The sequence below is a fragment of the Chamaea fasciata genome, unplaced genomic scaffold, assembly GCF_029207755.1.
Source record: "Chamaea fasciata isolate MVZ Bird 193981 ecotype frontalis unplaced genomic scaffold, bChaFas1.0.hap1 SCAF_15, whole genome shotgun sequence".
In the NCBI taxonomy this organism is placed as follows: Eukaryota; Metazoa; Chordata; class Aves; order Passeriformes; family Sylviidae; genus Chamaea; species Chamaea fasciata.
The window spans coordinates 992,444-1,015,316 of NW_027094100.1; the positions used below are offsets into that span (position 1 = coordinate 992,444).

General features: G+C 54.5%; 1 protein-coding gene across 3 annotated transcripts in view; it reads right to left on the reverse strand.

Annotated features, from left to right (window-relative positions):
* The window catches only part of ARHGAP26 (Rho GTPase activating protein 26), a 97,460-nt gene that overhangs the window by 28,698 nt on the left and 45,889 nt on the right, over window positions 1-22,873 (reverse strand). For all 3 annotated transcript variants that reach the window (XM_066197506.1, XM_066197505.1, XM_066197507.1), the window contains exons 13-17: window positions 18,872-18,937; window positions 18,072-18,146; window positions 13,170-13,257; window positions 12,062-12,120; window positions 11,183-11,288 (exon numbers count right to left, since the gene is read on the reverse strand). In XM_066197506.1, the coding sequence (XP_066053603.1) occupies window positions 11,183-11,288; window positions 12,062-12,120; window positions 13,170-13,257; window positions 18,072-18,146; window positions 18,872-18,937 (394 nt within the window). The remainder of the gene's footprint in view (window positions 1-11,182; window positions 11,289-12,061; window positions 12,121-13,169; window positions 13,258-18,071; window positions 18,147-18,871; window positions 18,938-22,873) is intronic.

Below are 22,873 nucleotides of genomic sequence, written 5' to 3' on the forward strand. Positions count from 1 at the left end.
CTCCCTGGAGAACAGGCAGAGCTGTCCCCTCCACTGAGTCTGCTTGGGATCCAACCTGAGAGTGGGGAGGCCCCGGCCCAAGCCCTTGGGAGCTGGCAGGACCTCCCCCTTACCCGTAACTCCCCCCCCTGCCAGGAAGCTCTGAATATTTGATCAGAGCCTGCGGGAAATCTCCGCTGTCAGTAAACGGCTGATGGGCTGCCCCAGAGATGACAACCTCGGCAGAGGGGACGTGCTGCTCACGCTGCCACCCAGCCAGGCTGGCCATCTCCACCCCTGGGCGGGCACAGAGCCTCTCCCCATCCTCATCCTCATCCTCATCGCAGCCAAGAGCTCGCCAAGCTGCTCGTGGCCATGCCAGCACCACCAAGCTGGGAGGGGAGACAAACTCTCCCCAGGGAGTCACAACCTCATGGAGCAGCAAGAAAGGCAGGACAAGCCCAGCAAGAACCAATATATATACTAAACAATATTTACGTAGGGATTCAAACCTACCCCCCACATCACTCACAAATCCCAATGACATTTTTGCATTGCAAAAACTGCATTTCAGACACACTTCACATGCTCCTAATTGGATATGGAAAAACGCAGCTGCAGCCCAAATGGCTTTCAAAAGCACTAATAAAATAATAATTTTAATGATCTTCTGTGGTTAGTAAAACAATGTTCATTTATAAAAAAAACAACTGAATTGATCTAAGTCGCACAAAATTAGGTGCCTCCATTTCTCATTACCGTTACCATGTCCTACATCACTCTAATAAATTGCACTGTCATCAGCTCATTACAGGGAGGCAGCTGAGCGTGGTCTTGGTAATTATTTCAGACTGGGCTATTAATGGCTTCCCAGGCAGGACATGGTCCCACAGCACCAGCCACGGGCCTGCCCAGGGAATGTCCACTCACCCACAGGGTGCCGGCCCTCGCCTCCACCACCAGACCCCTGCTCAGGGTACTTTACTTTGCCTCTGGAAGTTTGGGAGCTGTTCTGCAGCTGTGCAATCTGGCTCCTTTCTGGAATAAAGCTCAGTAGCACGCGAACTCCTGCTCTGCACCCCAGGTACTTTTCCAGCAATAGCTATCCCTGTACCGGGTCACCACAGCCGTGCTCCAAAACATGATTCACCTTTCACATCCTCCAAATTCCCCATCCATTACCCACAGGATAATTTACTCTAAATTATACCTCTTCATCATCCTTTGTGCTAGGAAATAACGCCGCAGTTTCTAAAGATGGGTGCTCTCAGCCCAAAGTGGGCTTAATGCCCCGGCTGTTCAGCAGGGACTGTCAGTGCCATTCCTGAGCTGCTCTTTACAAGTTTTCCAAGCAGTCACTGTATTTTCCTTTTAACCTGCTGTTTCTTTCCGGCCCCTGATGCACTCTGAGAGAACTGCACTGGCGTTCATCTCTATGGGTCCTTTTTCTGCTCCCCCTTTCACAGGAGTCACTCCCAGCACAGGAGAAGGCAACAGCGAATGGAGGAACGTGCAGACTTCACTCCTGCTCAGGGCTCACAGTGGGGCAGATCCTTCTCCTGGCAGCACACGATGGTTCCCACCACGGTTCCCACATCCCTTGGGGATCAGCCTGGGGGCGAGGGACACCCAGAGCCCCTTGGCCAGGGGGAGGTCTGTGCTCAGCCTCACCAGCCAGCAGCTCCATCAACACCTGACCCACTTGGTGCCGACCCAGCAGCTCTGCAGGACACTGGCAGCAGCTGCTGGTGCCACTGGGACTGAGCCCTGCCATGCCCTGGGGACAGCCCAGGCCCAGGGAGCTCTGTCCCCCAGGCCACCCCCGGGGCGTCCCTGGACACCGCTCCCGTCTCACTCCCTTTCGGCAAAACAAAGGAGAGCAGGAGCGGAGTAAATCCATGTTGGGTGTTAAATTAGATTAAACCCGGGTTGCTTGGATACTGTATAATCACTGCCATGACCAAACACAATTTAATACGGGCTAATTGGTAGCCAAGGTTCAGTGCAGGGGAAGCAGGGAACAGTAAATATTCCAGCGTGGTTGGAGCTCCAGTGGGTGCCACAGGGGCTCCTGGCTCCGCTCCCACGGAACTCCTGCCTCCCGTGTCTGGAATGACTTCCTCCGTGTATTTTATAGATGTATTTATACATATGCATGAACTGCTGTGTGTGTATTTTATATATAAACATGTATTTTATATACAGAATGCATGTATCTGAACCTCAGCCAAAAGTGCCATTATTAGTTCAAATATCTTTCCTGATTCAGAACAAAATCTCTGAGCAAAAAACCAGCTGAAGGGAACAAAAGCAAAGTCTGGAGTGTTTCTATTTCCATGCCTGGGACAAACCTTTGCAATCAAAGTGCTTGCTGTGGCTGGCCTAGCAAGTCCTCACTGGATGGAAAATAATGCAGCTCATTCCTCTTGCTACAGGTAAAAATCCATCTCCCATCTGCCACGACCAGCAGAGCTTCTGCTTAACGTGAAAAGCCAACCACACAGAGGCCAGCGACCCCCAAAATTATTTAGGCTGCTCTGGGTAGTTCCATAGAAATTAAACACCTTTGACTGTGGACATACAGGGAAGGTAAAAAGCAGAGGGAGCAGAGGCAGCAGCACATGGGGTGGAGAGGCATCTGTGGCACCAGAGCCAGCAGCCTTGTTCCCACCAAGTGTGTGCAAAGAATCATGGAATCATTCAGGTGGGAAAAGCCCTCCGAGATCATCGAGCCCAACTGCTCCGCCAGCCCTGCCAAGGCCACCACTAAGCAATATCCTCATCTACACAGCTTTAAACCCCTCCAGCAATGGTGACTCCACCACTTCCCTGGGCAGCCTGTGACAGGGCTGGACAACCCTTTCAAGGAAGGAATTTTCCTGAATGTCCAACCTGAACCTCCCCTACTATAACCTGAGGACACTCCCTCTTGTCCTGTCACTTGTTACCCAGGAAAAGAGGCTGCCTCCCACTCACTTACCTACAACCTCCTGTCAGGGAGCTGTGGAGAGCCAGAAGGTCCCTTCTGAGCCTTTTTTTGTCCAGGCTGACCCCTTTTCCCAGCTCCCTCAGCTGCTCCTGGTGCTCCAGGCCCTTCCACAGCTCCGCTCTGTCCCTGGACACGCTCCAGAAATGCCCCTGGGGCAGCACAGCCCCTGCCTGGGGAGGCTCAGCAGGGCTGGGCTTTGTCCAGCAGGCACAGCTGGGACCCTGCAGCCCCCAGCCCCAGCCCTGCAACCTGGACCTCACCAGGGACACACAGACAGACAGACAGACAGACAGGGCAGCCTGAGCACACACAATTGGGGGCATTTATCGGAGAGCAGCCCCCAGCCCCAGCCCTGCAACCTGGACCTCACCAGGGACACACAGACAGACAGACAGACAGACAGGGCAGCCTGAGCACACACAACTGGGGGCATTTATCAGAGAGCAGCCCCCAGCCCCAGCCCTGCAACCTGGACCTCACCAGGGACACACAGACAGACAGACAGACAGACAGGGCAGCCTGAGCACACACAATTGGGGGCATTTATCGGATACAATCTAATGAGTTCTGGGAAATGTTCCTGGGTGCATTTAACTCATCCCTGCACATTATTGAGTCTAATTGGGCTGTGGCTGATGAGCGCAGAGGTGGAGAGGGAAGAGGGGCTGGGCTGGCCGCCACTCAGCTTCCCCCCTCTCCAAGGGGCTGGCGGAGCTGTGTCCCCAGAGATGGTGGCCCTGCAGCTCCCTGGGGATGACTCACTTCTCACTCAAAGCCACGGTGGGTTTCCCAGCCTCGGGAATGTGGCTGATGGCCGGGAACACAGCAGGTGTTTATTGCAGGAATGTCGTGACTGGCACCCAGCACAGAGCTGGTGAAACCAGTGATGCAATTCCAGCTGCAGCAGCACCCACTGGTGTCCCAGGCAGTTCAATCAATCAATCACACATTCCTAAACCGTTCCTAAAAAGCACACGTGCATGGGAGAGGTGACAAGGGACACTGGTCTGCAGTGGCTGCTGGCAGACGGCCGTGGAGAAGCAGGGAGCGCAACCAGCTCTGCTTTATCCTGTGCTCAAAAGCCACGTGGATGTGGCACCTGGGGATGTGGGCCTTGGCAGTGCTGGGGGAATGGCTGGAGATGATGATCTAGGTGGGTTTTTCCAACTTTAAAGATTCCATGGCTCCCAAGCCGGAGCACACATGCACAGAAACGGCACATTCCACATTGCAGCACCATCCCTCCATCCCACCTGCTCATCGAGGCTCTGGACATGCCTGCACTCCTCAGGCTGCTCTGGGTGCAGGGAGCTCTGCAAGGGCCACAGGAGCAAACCTGGCCACTGGGGGAACTGGGAACACTGGGAATATGACAAACCCTGCTGTCTGCAGGCCCTGGGCTCACGGCTCCACAGCTTCCCCAGCCCCACCCCTCCAGAGAGGAAAGCCAAGCCCGAGGAATGCACATGGAGGCCAGCAGATCCAGAAGGACAGATCACCATGACAAAACCTCCCAGTAAAGACAAGGGGAAACTCGCTGAATGCAAAACCCTTGCAGCTCTCGGGTTCCCTGCTCAGCTGGGACTAAACCTGTGCCTGCACTGATTCCGGGCGCTCTGACTTGCTCCAACAAGACTTGCTTTTTCTCCCGGGTGGATCTGGCCACAGCTGGATGCCTGGGTTCACTCCCAGGGAAGAAAAAAAAGGGGGCTCATGTTGCACTGAGAAGACTCGGAGGCCAAATGTGAGGTTCAGTATCAGCGAGCCAGATCAGCGCGAATACCAAACGTGCTGCGACTTGCAGGGAAACACGCAGGGAGCTCAATCCTGCTCCGGCTCAGGCTTCCCAGACTGAGCCAGAGGGGTTTCCAAAGCCATCCTCTCCAGCTTTGGGCAAGCTGAACTTGAGGGGGATCTCAGAGTGACCCCAGCCCTGCTCACCAACCCTCAGCCCAGGGCCGAGTGGCACCGGGCTGGCACATTCCCTGTGCCCGGCACTGCAGGTTTCCACTGACACCCCGGTGAAAAGCACAGGCACGGCCAGAGCTGCTGTTAAATGTCACCATGGTTTCCACCTGCACAAACACAGCCAGCAAAGGGGCCTCACGCTCAAACGCCCCTGAGGACGGGGCTGGAACAGGGCCTGCCACGGCTGCGAACTGTGCCACTGCCACCCCAGTGCCAGCCCCAGCACCTCGGCACAGCCCTGCTGCACGGGCAGGTCTTCCTCCAAAACCAGAGCTCAGTGGCGCTGCCACATTGCAATAACAAACCCACACGGGCAGCAGGGCAAGGAGAGCCCCACGCAGCAGGTCTGGCTTAACAAGGAATCCTTTGAAAGACCTGCCGCCGCGGCGAGCACCGCGCCGGAGTCTCCAACCTGCTGCATGGAAAAGAGCCAAAGTAAACGGGCTCCCAGAGAGCTCCCAGCAGCAACAGCACCGGGGTGAGCAAGTGCAGCTCCCACGTCCCCACAGGGAGCCATTCCAAGCCAGAGCCAGGTCACAGGGCCACGTGCAGGAGGTGCCTGGTGCGCACCTGCACCTTCGCACGAGTGCAGTGCCCATAGGGAAGAGCAACAGAGGGGGGTCGACCTTTTTTTTTTTTTCCTTAGAGGGATTTTGGAGCTCCTTCACTTCACAAATGCAAGGTTGGAGCTCATCCCTCCAGAACACTGAATTCCTAGAAGACGGTGTTGGAAGAAAGGGAATAGAGGAACAAGCAGCTTTCAGAATTAACGATGTGAACAACAGCAGGAGAAATGCTTCCCTCGCCTTCGCCAGTGGGACAAGGTTTTGCCCAACGATTGGAAACACCCCTCACTGCCCCAGTTCTGTGCTCCCTGCCACAGACACCAGGGTTGGAACAAGATGGCCTTTAAATGTCCCTCCCAACCCCAACCTTTCTGTGATTCTGCAGGCCAGGGATCATTCACGCATCCTGGCAAAAACTGCAGCCCTGCGATATCTTGGCAATGCTGATTTCCTTTCTTCTGCTGAAAGACTGTCTGACTAAAATCTCTCTACATGAGTTTGGTTCAGTGCTGGGTCTGTTCATACACAGCAGTCGAGCGATGTGCTCATGAGGACACCTCCATCCCACTCTGTCTGCGGGGACGGTGCAGACACCACCAGGGAGACTCCAACCAGTTATTGGAAATCTTTTGCTCACTCTTGATTCAATCTCTTTCCATACCCAGTTTCAGTTTCACTGAGATAAACAATAAAAAAGAATCCGGATAATTATGTGTTATCAACAGCCTCTACCCAACAACACCAAGTTCAGACACAAGCCCACAAGAATTCACACTTGAGGAATGCAAAATGCCTGGTGCTGCTCCTGGAGATGCAGGAGGAGCTCGGCAGAGATGTTCAACCACAGAAACTCCACAGCAAACCCAGCAGCTGCTTTGTTTCGAGCTGCTAAATCATCATGCCAGGTTGGTGATGCCAGCTTTAGTCCAAGACCCCCATTATCCTATCTCCAGACTCGAGTCTTGCGCAGGATGTGGGTGCAAAAGAACCCAGCGAGGGACTGCAGGCTCTGGGGCACATTCCCCTCCAGCTAAAAACTGGAGAGCCTGCATAAAATATGAGCACCTTTCAGAGAAGCATGGAAGGAAAAGCTACCAGCACCCACACAGCTGCTCCAGGGACAATCCAGACAGAGGGGGTTAAAAGTTCATTTGCAGAAGCAGAACAAAACCCTTTGCTAATTTACACATTACAGGAAGCCAAGCCCAAAAAACCCAGCGAGCACCTACAGGGCTTTTTGTGGTGGTTTGTAATTCTGCAGAATCTTGTATTAAAAACAAAAGCAGAGGAGTGAGAGGGAGGCAGAGCTGGCAAGGGCAGGCACAGAGTGCTGCAGGGCTGTCTCGCCTCTGCGGAAGCATCACCAGCTCCTCCACCAAAACACGTGAGGGAGAGGAGAGCAAAGGGGAAACCAAAGGTGCTGCTCTTCCCCACAAGGCTCTGGCGCCTCCAGCTCCAGAGCACAAACCACAGAAGCATGGAACAGCAGAATGGGTTGGCTTGGAAGGGACCTCAAAGCCCAACTCATTCCAACTAGGGAAAAAGGAAAAGGGGTGAAAGAGCACAGCATGAACCTGAGCCAGGACAGCCAAGCCCCAGGCAGGATTCTCCCAGCTCCTGCAAGGCAGCATGTGCCTACGGGGAGTCTCACTCCAAGTCACTTCCCTTTCGCTACCCACAGGAGCACCCAGATCCTTTAGGTCACTTGAACTGCAGGGCTTTGCCTGGATCCAGCACTGCCATGACCCAAAAGGAGCAGAAACAGGCACTGGGCATAAAAACGGCATTCCCAAAGGCAGCAAGGAGGATCATTGCCTGGCCCGGCCACACCAGCTCAGAGACAGCTCCCCGTTTGCTTCTGGCACCCAAATCAGGCGAGCAGCACACGACAGCCGAGCATCTCACAGGCCTCAATGGCTAGTGGAAATTTCCAGAATGTCCTGGACGAGAATGACTTACTGGAAGCAATACATAAATCAAGCAAATGAATAGTCACCAGACAGCAGCATAAACAGCTGCCACGGGGATGAAATCAGACCTGCTGTGCCAAGAGGCGTCAGCCTCCTTTGCCGGCTGCACCTTCGGGGGAAACCGGCACAACAACCCGAGGGAAAGCACATTCCTGGGGGAGCTGCCGCCCCTGGCCCTGCACAGGTGCCCTGGTGGGCTCCTGGAGCTGCTGGGCACGGAGGCACCGTGGTGGGCACCGGAGCAGCTCCTGCAGGGCTCTGCGGGCAGCGCAGCCCCGAGCGCGGCGCGAGCTGCCCCGCGCCGAGCGAAGCAAGCCCTGGTTGTATTTTTAGGCAGAAGACCTGGAGGAATTTTCTCTTCTTGTCCTTTGCCAGCAGCCCCTGGTTGAGCGGCGAGCCCTCGGGAACGCTCCAGGCTCCGTGTCCAGCCCCTGCCCCGTGGAGGGTTTTGCCAGATCCGCATCAGCAGCTGCCCTGCGGAGCCCATGGAAACCATCGGCCTGATCAGCAGCAAACAATTTGTGCAGGAGATAACAATCACTGTCATCTTGGTTAAAAACACGTAAACTAGAAAACACCACCACAGCAAAACCAAAGGGAGCCAGCCCGTGTTGGCCAGGCCACAGCTGGGAGTGATTAGAGATAATTAATTCTGCTAAACACACGTACACACAGCTCGGCTGCAGCCTCCTGCGTGGCCCTGACCTTGGCACAAGGGGAGGGGGCGCCTGGCTCAGGGTTCTGTGGGGCAGTGCCAGCCCACAGAAGGGTCTGGGAGCCCCACAGAAGGGGTACGAGCCTGGCACCATCTGTGCTGGAGAACCCGGACTCGCTGCCACAGGAACAAAGCTCAGGTGTCAAATTATGGCCATGCGTGAAAAATAATTCCCTAAATGCTGGAAATATAATCAGAGTGAAAGCCCCGTGCTCTGCACCTCCACAGCATTGACTCCTGGGTGAGAAAGTACATTACAAAAGAAGAAGGAGGCATGGGATGATATTGCAGCTCCACTAACAAAAAAGGCAATTTTCTGCAACCAGCTCCACTCCAGCAGCACCCCTGGCACAGCCACCACCAGCCTGGCAGCACCACAGGAACCTTGTTTCCCTTTGACTTACTTGGCATTAAAACAAACTGGTTTAATCAGAGAAACCCAGACTGGTTCAAGCTGGAAGGGTAAAAGGAGCAGGGATGGGGACTGCTCCTGCTCCCTGGGCCAGAGTGAACAACTGTATGGACATGAGGCAGAACAAATGGGCTCAGGGGTGCAGTAAGAGGCAGAAATCAAAATAACTTTCTATCAAAATGCTCCTTGCCCACTACCCTGTCTGTTCCTGGGATTTCTCCTGTCCCTCCTCCGTGGGCCGCACTCAGTGCACCCCAGTTCTGAGAGCCCACCACACAGGGAAGGGCTCTGCTGAACTACCTCCAAGGCACTCATCCTGTCTGCTACTGGGGTTAATAATTGCCGCTTTTGAACACTTCAGCTTTCTTACCCGTTTTATTACTGTTAATAAAAACTGCAGCTTCATCACACGAGGAACCCCACACCCCTCCTCAGTGCAGCAGAGCACGTACACCCCAAAAACACAGAAGTCAGAAACCACCCAAGACAGGCTCTTTCTTTACTTGACCGACTCAGCCCAAGTTCTGGTTTTAGTGTCAGAAATCTCCACGGCCAGGCTGTGAGAAATATTCTTTTAGCTCATCTGATAAACATGCAAATCTTGATTATTCATACGTTACTTAAAATAAAAAAAAAAAAAAGCCCAGACAGAAACAGATGAGACAAAGCCCTCCAAGCAGTGCAGCCCAGGCTGGCAGGGGCAGCCAGACGCCCTTGGCTTTGCCCAGGCTGGCTGAGGGTGCCCTGGCCCTCAGCAGCACCCAGACCCAGCCAGTCCCAGCCATCCAGAGCATCCCCCCGGGGCAGCACAGCCCCTCCCTCCAAACATCTGCTGCAGATGTGAAGGTTTCTCTCCATTCTTGTCTTTAATCTGGCTCAATGGCACTGCAGCCTCAAGCAGCTCTAATTTTAGAGAGTAATGGCAAAGAGCCCTGGCCCTGGCTGCCCCGTGGGCGCTCCTGGATCAGGGTGCTGCTCCTGGATCAGGGTGCGGCTCCTGGATCAGGGTGCGGCTCCTGGATCAGGGTGCTGCTCCTGGATCAGGGTGCTGCTCCTGGATCAGGGTGCTGCTGAGCAGAGCAGGGGCTGCAGCACCAGCCCCAGGGGAAGCTGTGAGCCCAATCCTGGGGCTGGCTGTGCCTCTGCAGCCCAGGATCCCCTCCCAGGAATCCTGCCCCAAGGCTGGAGAGCTCAGCAGGCTCTCGCTCCTCAGCTTCCTGCCCTTCTCTGAGATAATTTTTTTCCTATTAAATAAGACTATGAGCTGTTTCTCTTCCTAAAATAGCACACGCCACCACACACACAGTTTGTTTTGTTTGAATTCCTTCCCCACTAAAGCAGCACAAACCCCACTGTAAACCTGACTCCACATCTCTACTCCATCACCAGGTTTTTCCTTTAGATGGAAAACACTGGAGCAATTACAGATTCCCTGCACACACACAATCAGAGAATCCTAGAAGAGTTTGGGTGGGAAGGGACCTTAAAGCTCACCCAGTTCCACTCCTTGCCATGGGCAGGGACATCTCCCACTGTCCCAGGCTGCTCCAAACCCCGTCCAGCCTGGCCTTGGACACTTCCAGGGATCCAGGGGCAGCCACAGCTGCTCTGGGCAACCCCATCTGGCTGAAGGGTGCACCTGGAACCACTGGGCCTCGGCTGCAGGCTGTAAATGCAGAAACCAACACCTAAACCAGCAGCTTGGTTTTTAACAGCCTTGCCAGGGACCCCATGGAGCAGACACAAGCCCAAGCCACAGGAAAGCATCTGGAGTTATGTTTAAGCCTATTTCAAATATCACTTGTTATTTCTTCTTCTGAACAGATAACTTGGATCCTTCCAGATCTCCTCCTAAGCAGTTTTCCCAATTAAGTCATTCCCCAGATTTCCCAGTCTGGCCTCAGCCCTGCTGCTCCTGCAGCACTGCTGCAAACAGCAAGGGCAGGTCCAACCCTGCAGCCTTGAGGCTGCCACAAACACCTGATGATGCTTTCACTTCTAAAACACTAATAAAAGGTTTCCATGGGAACCTGCAGGAGCAGGAAGAAGATGGGAAATTACAGGTCAGCTCTAGCACCGAAAGAAAGAAAGAAAGATTATCCCATTCCTTCGTCCTCGCAAACTTTCAAGGTAACACAAAAATGTTGATTGATCAGGGTGAGGATATGCCCCAGAGTAGTCATTTGTTGTGCAAAGAAATCACTTTTAGCCCTTCAGTGGCAGGTTTGCTCTGAAACCACGTGAGGAGCTGCACCTCCACTCTGCCTCCTGGACAGCCTGTGTAGCCAAACCCATTCCAGGCCAGTGAAAGCAACACAAGGTTCCCAGGAGAGAACGGGCTCCTGGTGCTGCTGTGGGGCTGGGGCTGCCTGGGAAGCTCCTGTCCCCCATCCCTCCCTCCCTCCCTCATCCCCCCCTCCCACCCCACTCGGTCTCTCGGTCCCCAGTTCACTCACACGCCGGTTTCCAGTTGCCAACCAGATATGACTCAACACCACACACACACAAGGAAACTTTTCCACCACTATTAACTTTCAGAGGAAATGGAAAAAGGAGAGAAAAACACATCAGTCATAAACGTACTTTGCCAAATGGTTCATGAGCAAGTGCAGCATCTGCCTGTTTTTCTCCGGGAGCCGATGAACGAGGCTGTGGATCTCCGACACCCTGGACTCCTGATTCTCTTGTTCTGCACGGGGAACAGAAGATCATTTATCTCCACATTAGGGGGTTGGTATGGGAAGAGGCCTAACACTGCCCCTGACAGACATCCCAGGGAGCTGCTGCATCCCACACCCAGGCACTGCAGATACTCCCCACGGTGCTGCTCCTTCCTATCAACTCCATCCAGCTGTTTCCAAAGGAAGACACTTAATGGGCTGAAACAGTGAGCTGAGAGCAGATGCCACGTGAGCAGCATGAGGAGCAGGGCAGGGCTGGCTGCAAGCAGAGTGATTCCAGCGATGGGAATACATTCCCATGTTCAGTGTGCCAGTGCAGGCCAGGCTGGAGCACCTGGTGCTCCTCAGGCTGCTTGGGTCCATGGTTCTACCTGGGAGCTGCTGGAGGAGACCAGCACTGGAATGGACCACGGGGCCCTCCTGACACCCATATCCACAGGCTGCACGGCTGCCGACGGAAAATCCCCTGCTGCCAGCAAAGCCCCTTCCCTGGGCACTGAGGGAATCATGGCCCAGACACCTGAAGCAGCAGTGAGCCCCTCAAACACCGTGGAGCAGTTTAGCAGCAGCTGATGGTCACAGCCACCGCCAGCCCCGCGCTCCCAGCACTGTCTGTGCTTCCTCCTCCTCCTCCGGTCACCTCCCAGCACCAGCCTGCCCCAGCTCCAGCCCTGCTCTGCTGGCCAGGGCACAGGGGGAGGCAGCAGGGCAGGGGGGATGGCAGCCCCTGGCAAATGAGGCTCCTCTTCGGGAGCGGGGCCATAAACATCAACAAACTCACTCGCTGCTTTGATGAAGCTCCTTTGAAACTGGTACATCATGAGGGGCCCCGGGAGCATTCTGGAAGATAAAAAGGAAACGGGCATAAACCACATCTGAGGAACACAATCCACACCAAGAAAGCTTTGCCCCTACAATAAGCTCAGCTCCATTTTGAAAAGGGCAGAGTTAAGCAATACCAGCTCTAATTAACTCCCCCCATCAGAAGGAGTAAGATCTGTGAAAGGACCTTTGATTTATTCACCAATAAATTAATCTTTAATTTTAGCGTTCCTTCAGTAACAGCTTCAGCGCATTACTGAGCCCACGATTTCCAAGTAAGTTTGAAAATAAATTAAAAAGATAGACAAGCCTGGTTGTAAAACTTTCCCAAACCCCATTCCCAATCCCCTCCCATCTGCTGCATCCCTTCAGAGGGACACACTGGTGCTGCCCACATTCCTCTCTGCTTTGCCAACAGTTCAGACTCCGGAGCAAAGGTTGCCAATCATGCAAAATTCTGTGATTTTCTAGGCTGAGATCCACCAGGCTAATTACACTTATCATCCTAATTGGATTTAGGCTCTCTCTTGCGCTCCCTCGCTCTCTGAAACACAACCCAGCACACAACTGAGAGCAAGGAGCTGCAGTCACGACAGGTAGAAGCACGTTGTGGATAATGAGATGCTGCTGCCTGCCAACACCCAATCCTGTTGGGAAGATCCCCGGGATGATACCGGCTCTGACACACAGAAATCGTAACGGCAATAAAGCTCAGCACCAGGTCTGGAAAAGCCCTACGGCCCCTGCCCTTACACTGCAGTGCCCTTCTGCCACATGCTCAGAAGGTGGAAGTCCACTGGGAAAAGCTTATATCAAGGCAGGGGATGCAAGAACGAGTTTTTAAAATCGTGTTTGTATAATACGTGCGTCTGTCAGAGCTGAGTCTGTTCCCCAGATCCTGCTCAGACCTACTGGAAAGTCAGGGAAAAGCCAGGATAAATTCCCTAAGAGCAGTTTCTGCTCTGTTTCTATAAAAGTGCTGTTGTTCAGGCTCTGCAGTAACAGGCAGTAAAATCCCAGGCCAGCACCAAACCCCTCCTGAAGCCGGGCGAGCCTTTTCTCCTTACCTCAGGTAGGTTTTCAGTGCACTAGTAATGGTCTTGATCTCCCACTCTGCACAGATCTCTGTGTCTGTCTCTGTGGCTGTCTTGGGATCTATGGAAAATGACAAAAAAAAACCAGCAACTGAAGGAAACAGAAGAAAATTCCAGTTCGTGCCAGCTCAGCTGTGTGGGGAGACCATCACATCCCGTTTTATTTGCTGTTCCCAGCTCAGGACACGTCTGCAGGGGTGTGAGGGTCATCACCAGGGACAGGTCAAACTTACTGGCATGGGATGAGAGACAGAAAAGGGAACCCTCCATGCCGAGCAAGGACAGGGGCAGTGTGGCTTGGAGCGTGCCAGGACACCGGGCACAGCAGCCCGAGGTGCTCAGGGACACCAGGGACAGCCAGGCACAGACACAAGGACCCAGACAAACAGGGACCCTCTGCCCACAATGGGCAGCACCATCGTCATCCTGCAGCCACCTCCCCACCCCGCTCTGGGCTGGCAATTACAGCCACAGCCACCTGCACAGCCACCAGCACAGTCACCTGCACTGCCACCTCCATAGCCACCTGCACTGCCACCAGCACAGCCACCTCCATAGTCACCTGCACAGCCACCTGCAAGGCCACCTCCATAGTCACCTGCACAGCCACCTGCACAGCCACCTCCATAGCCACCTGCACTGCCACCTCCACAGGCACCTGCACAGCCACCTCCATAGTCACCTGCACAGCCACCTGCACTGCCACCAGCACAGCCACCAGCACAGCCACCTCCATAGTCACCTGCACTGCCACCTCCACAGGCACCTGCACTGCCACCTCCATAGTCACCTGCACAGCCACCTGCAAGGCCACCTCCATAGTCACCTCCATAGTCACCTGCACAGCCACCTGCACAGCCACCTCCATAGCCACCTCCATAGTCACCTGCACAGCCACCTGCACAGCCACCTGCACAGCCACCTCCATAGCCACCTCCATAGTCACCTGCACAGCCACCTGCACAGCCACCTGCACAGCCACCTGCACAGCCACCTGCACAGCCACATCCATAGTCACCTGCACAGACAACACCAGGCCACTGGGAAGTGGCTCAGGCACAGCACTGAGTCCCAGATGGTGACAGCTCCCAGCTGGGGCCAGGAGCACCAAACCAAGGGCAGGAGCACCAAACCAAGGGCAGGAGCACCAAACCGAGGGCAGGAGCACCAAACCGAGGGCAGGAGCACCAAACCGAGGGCAGGAGCACCAAACCGAGGGCAGGAACACCAAACCGAGGGCAGGAACACCAAACCGAGGGCAGGAGCACCAAACCGAGGGCAGGAGCACCAAACCGAGGGCAGGAGCACCAAACCGAGGGCAGGAACACCAAACCGAGGGCAGGAGCACCAAACCGAGGGCAGGAGCACCAAACCAAGGGCACAGAAAAGCCAGACAGGGAAGTGCCCCATACGCTGATCTCTCCTGCCTGGATGCTGCTCCTCCAATGCTCTTTGCTAACTCCATCCTGGAGACTCAGGCAGGTCCAGCAGAAGCCCAGGGCAGCCCCTGTGGGGTCCCTGGCTGTGGGTCCCACCAGTGCCAAGTGTCCCTGGGGAGCAGTGCAGGTGCCAGGGCTTCCACTGTCCCCAGGGCCCAGGGTGACACAGCCACAGCTGCTGACACCATCTGCTCCCACGGGCTCAGCTCAGGGGGGTTTTGCCTTTTCACAGACACAAATAATGCACTTTTGAATTTTAAAGCCCCATGGAAGCATGGGGCAATTTTTAACCTACTTAAAAGAATGCCATGAATGGAGTTCAGCTTTCCCTCAGGGCCAAGGGTTTATTTAAATTTAAAAAAAAAAAAAAGTCAAGAGGTGCACTTGGAAAAGTAAACACATAAGAAATTCATATTCACACAAAGATCATGTGTGTCTCAGCAATCACACAAATGACCTCCATCCTCCTGACTCAATGCCCAGGAAAGTTCCTACAGCACTGCCTTTACAAGGAGAGAATTTTAATGGAGTCAAGTTCAGCATAGTAAAAAAACAAACAAAACAACAAAATCCCCCCAGAAGTTCCATCTTTTTTTTTTTTTTCAGAAAAAAAAACCTTTTCAACCAAAGCAGAACACACAACCACAGTGTTCGTGTCTTTGCAGAGGCTCACCCAGCAGCTCCTAGGCAGGATCATGGAACACGAGGTGAAATTCCACAGTCGGTCCCATGAAAAGGCTCAGAGCAGTTAATCAGCTCCCCTTGACCTTCAGATGGATGAGTCTGCGAGAAGCTGCCGCCCTGGGCCGCAGCATCTGTCTCCCCAGGCGGAGATGCTGCAGCCAGCCCTGCCTCCCACAAGGACACACTTCCACGGGAGCTGGGGCCAGGGGCTGGAAAAGCCCCCACAGCCAGCACTGACCCCGGAGCTGATTTTTGCTGCCAATCCCTCATCTGACGTCTCTCACAGATTTCTCCAGGGTGAGGGGAACAGCCTGGGCAAGCAGCTCGTTACCCCAGTGTGATGGTCACGGAGAGACTCCCCAGACAGCCCCAGGATGACACCTCCCAGCAGCGAGGGGGATCTGCAACTCACCTTCTGCAGAGCTCAGAGCTGCTGGGGCCCCCAGAGTGCCACAATAAACCCTCTCACGGGAGCTCCCGCGGATGAAAGTTCGCTTATTGGTTGGGTTTTGTCCTCGTTTGGATGGCACGTGGTACCAGTGAATGCTGGGGAGATGATCTGCACCCCCCAGTGCTACACCCCAGAGCAGACCCCACCAAATCTGCCCTGAAACCCAAGGCCGGGGCTGGCGCTGCCCCTGACCCCGCTGCTGGCCACAGGAGCCACTGCCCCGCGGCCACCACGCCGACCTGCTGCAGGGCCACGCCGCGCCAAAGCCCTTCCCGGCACCGCCACTGACACCAGCCCAGGGAAACTCGATCTTTTTGCCATTTCAACTGTATGCGAAGCAGTAACGCTGCCCACATTCATTTCTAAATATAAGGGAAACCTGACAGGGGAAGCACAGTTTGGCTCCTCCATCCGCGAGGAGCCCCGAGGGCAGCGAGAACAGATGGGGTTTGACAAGGGACACGTTTCCATGGGACACTGACTTCACAGACAGCCCAGACACCGGGGATGACGAAAATTTAATCCCCCACAATTTGGAGAAATCATGGAGCCACGGGTTTGCCAAGCATCCCAAGGATTGACACCGTGGGGGATTCCCAAAGTGGGTCCCACTCCCAGCCCTGAGTGGCCTCCAGCAGAGCTTCCAGCATCAGCAACCAACGAGGACACACCGGGACAAAGGAAAAGCACCAGCCATTTATCACCTCCTTATGAGACACGAGGGAGACAGCTGAGTGGCTTCAGCGGCTGAGGAGATAATGGATGCTGGCTGGTCTCCAAAACTGAATCCCTCCCAGCTCTGCAGAGCTCTTCACCCCGACGAGTTTTGCCATCTGTCACAGCCCTGGGACTGACACCAGGACTGACACCTTTGTGACAGCATGACGGGCTCCATGGCCCTGCCACCCGTGGGATGTGGCGATGAGCATCAGCAGAGGACACCTGCCAGGACCTGCCCCGGGGCTCCAGGGCAGTGCTGTTGGATGGATGCTCTCACCGTGCCCACCATGTGTGCCATGGGACAGCTCTGGCTCCCCACAGCCCTGGGGCACCTTCACACGTCCCCAGCCTGCCCCACACTTCTCCAACAACAGCACCAGGCACCAGCTTTCCTGACTGCAGTGAACTCTCCAAATGCCACAGCACAGAGGTCGCCTGCACCCGAATTTGGAGCCGTGCCCTTCTACTCCAATCGCCTGGATGATCTATTTTCCACAGCTTAACACTGGCAGCCGTAACATTCACCATGGGCTTTGCTCACTGAACACCTCAGTGGTGGAAAAAGAGGGAGGAATTGGAAAAGGAGAAGGAAAAGATGTTGAAACACAACAGATGAAAACCTTTTGCAAGAAGAAATATGGAGGGAAAGGAGCACTGGAGTTTTGTGAGGACAAGGAAAAGGAAGTCACGTAGAAAAGGAAAGATAGTAAAGGAAGGGAAAGAAGAAGATGAGCAGAGGATGGCCAGAAATGCCATGCATTTCCCCCAGGGAATCCCCCAACATTCAGCAGGGCACTAACAAATCAGTAGGCATTTGTTTCCCTGTTCCTGCAGCTATTTCATCCGTGGTTTTGCCGAGTCTGAGCAGCATCAGACAGGACTGGCCAAGGGCAGCTGCCCTGCTCCAGCCCAGCTCTGTTCTCTCTTCCACTGTTGTGTCTCAGGCATGTCTGGACAGATGGACAGCCTGGTCCAGGGCTGCAGCTGTGGGATGGAAATGCTGCCTGTGAGGTCAGGGCTGAAGCGGTTCTGTCCACACAGCCAGAGCAAACCTCTGCTGCGCCAAGACCCGGCAGCTTGTCTCTACAGAGCATCCAGAACTGCAGATCCAACGCCCCAGTCACGAAGGAAACACATTCTGGAAAACTCTGGGCAAGACTGAGATAAACAGGCACCAGAAAGTCCGTGGGGAAAGCAAGAACAGCCACAGGCAGCATGCAACATCCAGGAGAAAATCATTTCAAAGGGGGCTGGGAACAAGGGGGCAGGTAGGAGATGAAAAGCCAAAGCTTTCAGCTATTTCTTTGAAGATTTTGGTTTGCATTTGGGAGGGCTGCCAGAACTCGGAGCATGTGTGAGCAGGACAGCAGTGACTGCAGCAGGACCTGGAGAAGCCAGGACCTACACGAGTCCTACCTACAGACCTGCCCGTGGTGCCCAGGACCTCCCGGCCTCGACCAGCACAGGGCCCTAGGGCACAGCCACCACCATGAGGGACCCCCACAGGAGCCTCTGCTCCTGCTTGGCAACACTTCAAAGCAGCAGCATCTACTTGCCTTTAACAAAATTCCAGGTACTTACCCATTAATATACTCAGCAGCTTTTGAACTCTGGAGTTCACCCCGACAATCCGGTAGAGCCCCTGCTCATTGATCCCTAGGGGAAAACAAGGAACTTCTCAGCACAAGGTCACTAGAGCTGCTAAGATTTCTTTCACTTCTTTGGCTTCTCAAACAGCAAAGCCAATGAAACCTTCTCGCCAATCAAGTACAAAGCTACAGAAGATGGTAAAGTTTGGGGTTGATATCAAGGTTTTCACGTATCCTGTTCTATTTCATTAGAAGTGTTACCCCCAGTTAGCTCAGGAATAAAGATCTAAGGACACTTTTCCTCCTTCCCACAGCCATGGCAGTCCCATGCAGGATCTGCACTTAACCAGGGCTTTTTGGGAAAATTTTACCGTGTCAAGTTCTTCAGGTTGAGGTCTGAGCCTTTTGCATCTGATTTCCCCCCACGGGGCTGGGACAACCGCACCCCACACAAGGAGATTCACAAGAGCTTTTGGGGACAGGATCCCACGTGAGAGGATGTGCTTGGCAGCATCCCTGCAGGAAGGATGCCGAAGTGAACACCCCCTTTGGTTCCGTGCCCCCTTTTTGCACACCCAGGGTGTTATTTCCCCACTCTGCCCCAGGTTTGTGAGTCCCTGCTGGCCCAGCCGTGGGGCAAACGCTCCTCGGCATCGGCCCGAGCACGTTATGGGCTCATTTCATGTGGGTCTGAGGGCTCATGAATCATTCTGTCCATGAAAAGGGCAGGAAAGCAACTGCTCCACTGCCAGCAGCTGCCCCAGAGCAAGCCCAGCCCGAGAGCTGCCCTACCTCTTGTTTCCACAGCGTGGATGCACTTCTTGATGATGCTGAAGCCGATGCTGTCCAGCTGGGCAGCTGCAGGGGAAGGGCAGAGAGCAGGGCTGAGCAGCTGGCAGGGCAGGGCTCCTCCTGAATGCCTGCCATCCCAGCAATGCACCACTGCCCAGACGAGAAGGAGATAAATGAGGGCAGAAAAACACAAGTACAGCAGTTTGCACCAGCTGTAACCCCGGCAAACAGACACTGATCATCGTTCCAGCCTCCACATCCCTCTGAACCAGGCCTGCCCTGGGCTCTGCCAGGCATCTACCAGTGCAGATGGACAAAAATTAATTTGGATCAAGGTGAGACAACCCAAGTCCGTCTGGAAAGTTGACAACGGGTTGCTTGGAAAGAAATGAAACTGTACATTTTGGCACAACAAACCCTTGAAAACGGCACACGAGGTGTCTCGCCTCTGCCCGAGAGTGAGAGCTAAAACACGAGAGTCAATGGGATGAACAACTCAATTCACTTGTGCCAAGGCAGGTTTTCACTTCCAAACTTCAAGGAATTACTAACGCAGGGACCCAAACACCTGCTGGAAGGATTCATCCCACGGAGAGCTTTCCACCACTGCCAGGAAAACACTGCCCTCAGCCAGCTATTTGTTATTGAAAATTAATTCCTCCCTACAGAAAGGTTCGGAGAACCTTCCACAGGGCAGGAGCCCCTCAGAGAAGGGTGGGCAAAGGCACCCCGGGCTGCAGACCCCAGGGAAGGGCATGATGTGAGAGACACAGCTCTCTGTGCAGAGCAGGGCAGGCAGGGAGCAGAGCCCAGGGCTGGCAGTGCCCTCGGCAAGGCACGTGCAGTTCCCTGCTCTGCATTCCCCTGCTCACATCCCTGCTCCCATCCACGGCTGCTGCCAGCTCACACTCACCCTGAGCAGCCCCTTCCTAATCCCTTGCTTTGACTCCTCTGCTGGGGGTGGCTTTTGTCTGATGAATGGCACAGGGACCCAAAACAGTGCAAAGGAAAACAGCTCTATTATGTTTTTCTGGGCAAGCAGGCCCGAGTGCCGAGCCAACACAAGCACACGAGCTGCAGGATGCCTGTGCCACAGGACGTGAGGACAATCCAGAAGCTGCAGGGCCCTTTGCTGGGCACCCTCAGGGCTCCCAGCATGGATGCAGCATAAACCCAACGTGCCACCCATCAGCAGGGCACAGCTGCCATTCCCAGGCCACTGATAAACACAAGGGTACCTGAGAAGCTCAAAACCGTGGTGTGGAAACTCTCTTGCTCCAGCAAACCCAGTTCAGCAGGTGTGATCAGCCCTGGTGTGACCCTGACCTGTGGGTATCCCTGTGTGGGGCTGACAGTTGGGATCACTGCTTCAGCCTCTCTGCCATCCACTGGATGCCTACAGCAGGGAGTGGAACTGGATCACCTTTAATCCTTGATTCCATGATTCCATAACCCTGCAGGACCCACCACCCCACGGCCAGGCAGGGCTGGGATCCCCCAGGAAGGAAGAGGGAGGAAACCCAGCAGGCACATTCCCATTCTTCAGTGCCTCTGGATGGCAGTGACCTGGCACAACGCCTCAAAGCAGATCAATAAGCTCTTCCACTCACTGTCAAGCTCTGGATCAGGAAAAGTCGGGGCTTTATTTGCAGCAGTTACATCCAGAAATAATATCTGATTAAATATCCAAAGTGCCTTTATTCATCCTTAAATGTAACTCTTAATGAGCATTGTAAAAGCTCGATTTCCCCTGTCTCGGAGCATCTGCTCTTCATCTCAGTCATTTACCAAATGATTCAGTTCAGCAGTGGTCCAGACCAAAGGCAGATCTGGATCTACCGCTGTCCAGATCACAGACCCATGGAATCATGTGGGTGTGAAAATCCCCCCCAAGGTCACCAAGTCTAACCATTCCCCCAGCACTGCCAAGGCCACCACTAACCCCTGTCCCCAAAAGCCACATCCACGTCCCCAAAAACCCCTCCAGGGATGAGGGGAGCCAAGGCTGGACAGCCCTTTCAGAGAAGAACTCTCCCCCGCCTTCCAAACTGAACTGTCCCTGCCTGCCTGCCTGAGGACAAGTGGAGGAGCCTCCCTTGAGGCTCTCCTTCCTCAGGGCAGGGTGTGAGGCTCAGCTCCGGGCCACCACACGTGTCACAGGCTCTTCCCAGAGCCCAAGGAGATGCACTGGCTGTCATCCATCCCAGAAACAATTTTTACATCAGCACAGGTGATGTGTATCACCTGCACAGCAGCTCCCACACAGCCCCGCACTCCTCTGCCCTTCAAGCAGCACTGCATTCCAAGTGCTACTGAATTGCTCTCACCCCCTTCTATTTTTGCCTGGCAGATTATTTCTATTTAATCCATTAATTCCTTTCCTTTACGCTGATGTGACATATCAGAGCATCGGGAAGGGGGCAGGAGGGCTGAATCAGCTCTGTCAGCCTGCCTGGCCCCAGCTGTGTGTCAGGGCAGTGCAAGGTCAAAGCAGCTCTGCCTCCTGTGCCATGGAACCATCTCTGCTTTGAATTCTTCCAGTGACATTTTGGAAATAAGAACCACAGAGGAGAAGGAGGGGAAACCATGAAGCAGAGACCAGAGGAACGAGTTTTCAAGTCTTACCAGAACAGAAATGAGTTTTCAGGGCTCTAACTACCAGTGAGCTGCCAAGATCGGGAAAGGAAGATTGAGGGTCAGATTAGGCTGGAGAAATGGAAGAAGTTTTTTATACTGAGGGTGCCCAGAGCAGCTGCCCCTGGATCCCTGGCAGTGCCCAAGGCCAGGCTGGACAGGGCTTGGAGCAGCCTGGGACAGTGGAAGGTGTCCCTGTCCATGGCAGGGAGGGGAAGAGAGGAGCTTTAAAGTCCTTCCAACGCCAAATATTCTGTGATTCCATGACTGTGATTGCTGGGAAGGGCCAGGGCACCCAGACAAGGGCACAGCAGACAGGGCAGCCAAAGGGACTCAAGGTCTGTGAAGAGCTTGTGAAAATAAATATTTTGATGGGGTCTTGGGCTAAGGGGGAACCAAGTGGATGTGGAAGATGGAGAGGAAAATGGTGGGAAGGAAGGGAAAGGAGGAATTTTGTGCTGTTCCGTGCAATAAGCACAGTTGGCCTGGAGGATTTGTCTCCACGGAGCAGGGCAAGTCCTTCTGGTTAGCAAACTAGAGCATTTAAATTCCCCTGGCTCTCACGGTTCAGTGACACCACTCAGCCCCTCTGCTCAGCTTCCTCCCCCTCCACAGCAGATCAAGATAAATCACCCACAGGCCCACGGCCATCTGGCCACCCAGCAGGACAGAAAACCCAGAAGCTCTGCAAAATTACAGTGTCCTGAAAGTGCCACCACAGCACAGCGAGGCACTTTCAGCCTGCCATAAGTGCAGGCAGGAAGCAGAGGTATAGAGGCTGCCAGGGTCAGGAGCTGCATCCGGACCCACTCCATCACCACACTCATTCCAAGGCCTTATAGGAAGATCCTGTATCAAGGGCTGCTGGCAGAGGGCCAGCTGCTGAATCAATTTTAGAGTGGCTGGGGAGGCAGGCAGGGCCCTAAAATGGGGATATAACGAGGCTGAAGCAGCCAGACCTCTGCCCGCACCAGAGGCAGCCCCAGCCCCTGCAGAGGGCTCGGAAGCACCTTCAGCCAGGGGTCCCCACCTGCCCCCAGAACCAGGAAGGAGCAGACAAGGAGGACCGTTCTCATTTTTAAGAGAGACCATCCAAATGATCCCTTGAGCCAAACGAGCAGGTGCAGAGCTGGCAGAGCCAGGGCTGTGTGCGGGGAGCAGGGAGCGGTGACAGCTCACAGCCGGGCAGCACAGAGCCGAGCCACGCCTGGGCTCTGCCCCTCACCAGCTCCTTTTGCCCCTCTGGGACAAGGGGAGCTGCTCCAGCAGAGTTCCTGCCCCAGGGGCACTGGCCGTGCTGCCTTTCCCCGTGTGAGGCACGGCACCGAGCCCTGCTGGGATCACCTGGGAGGCACACAGCCAGGTGAA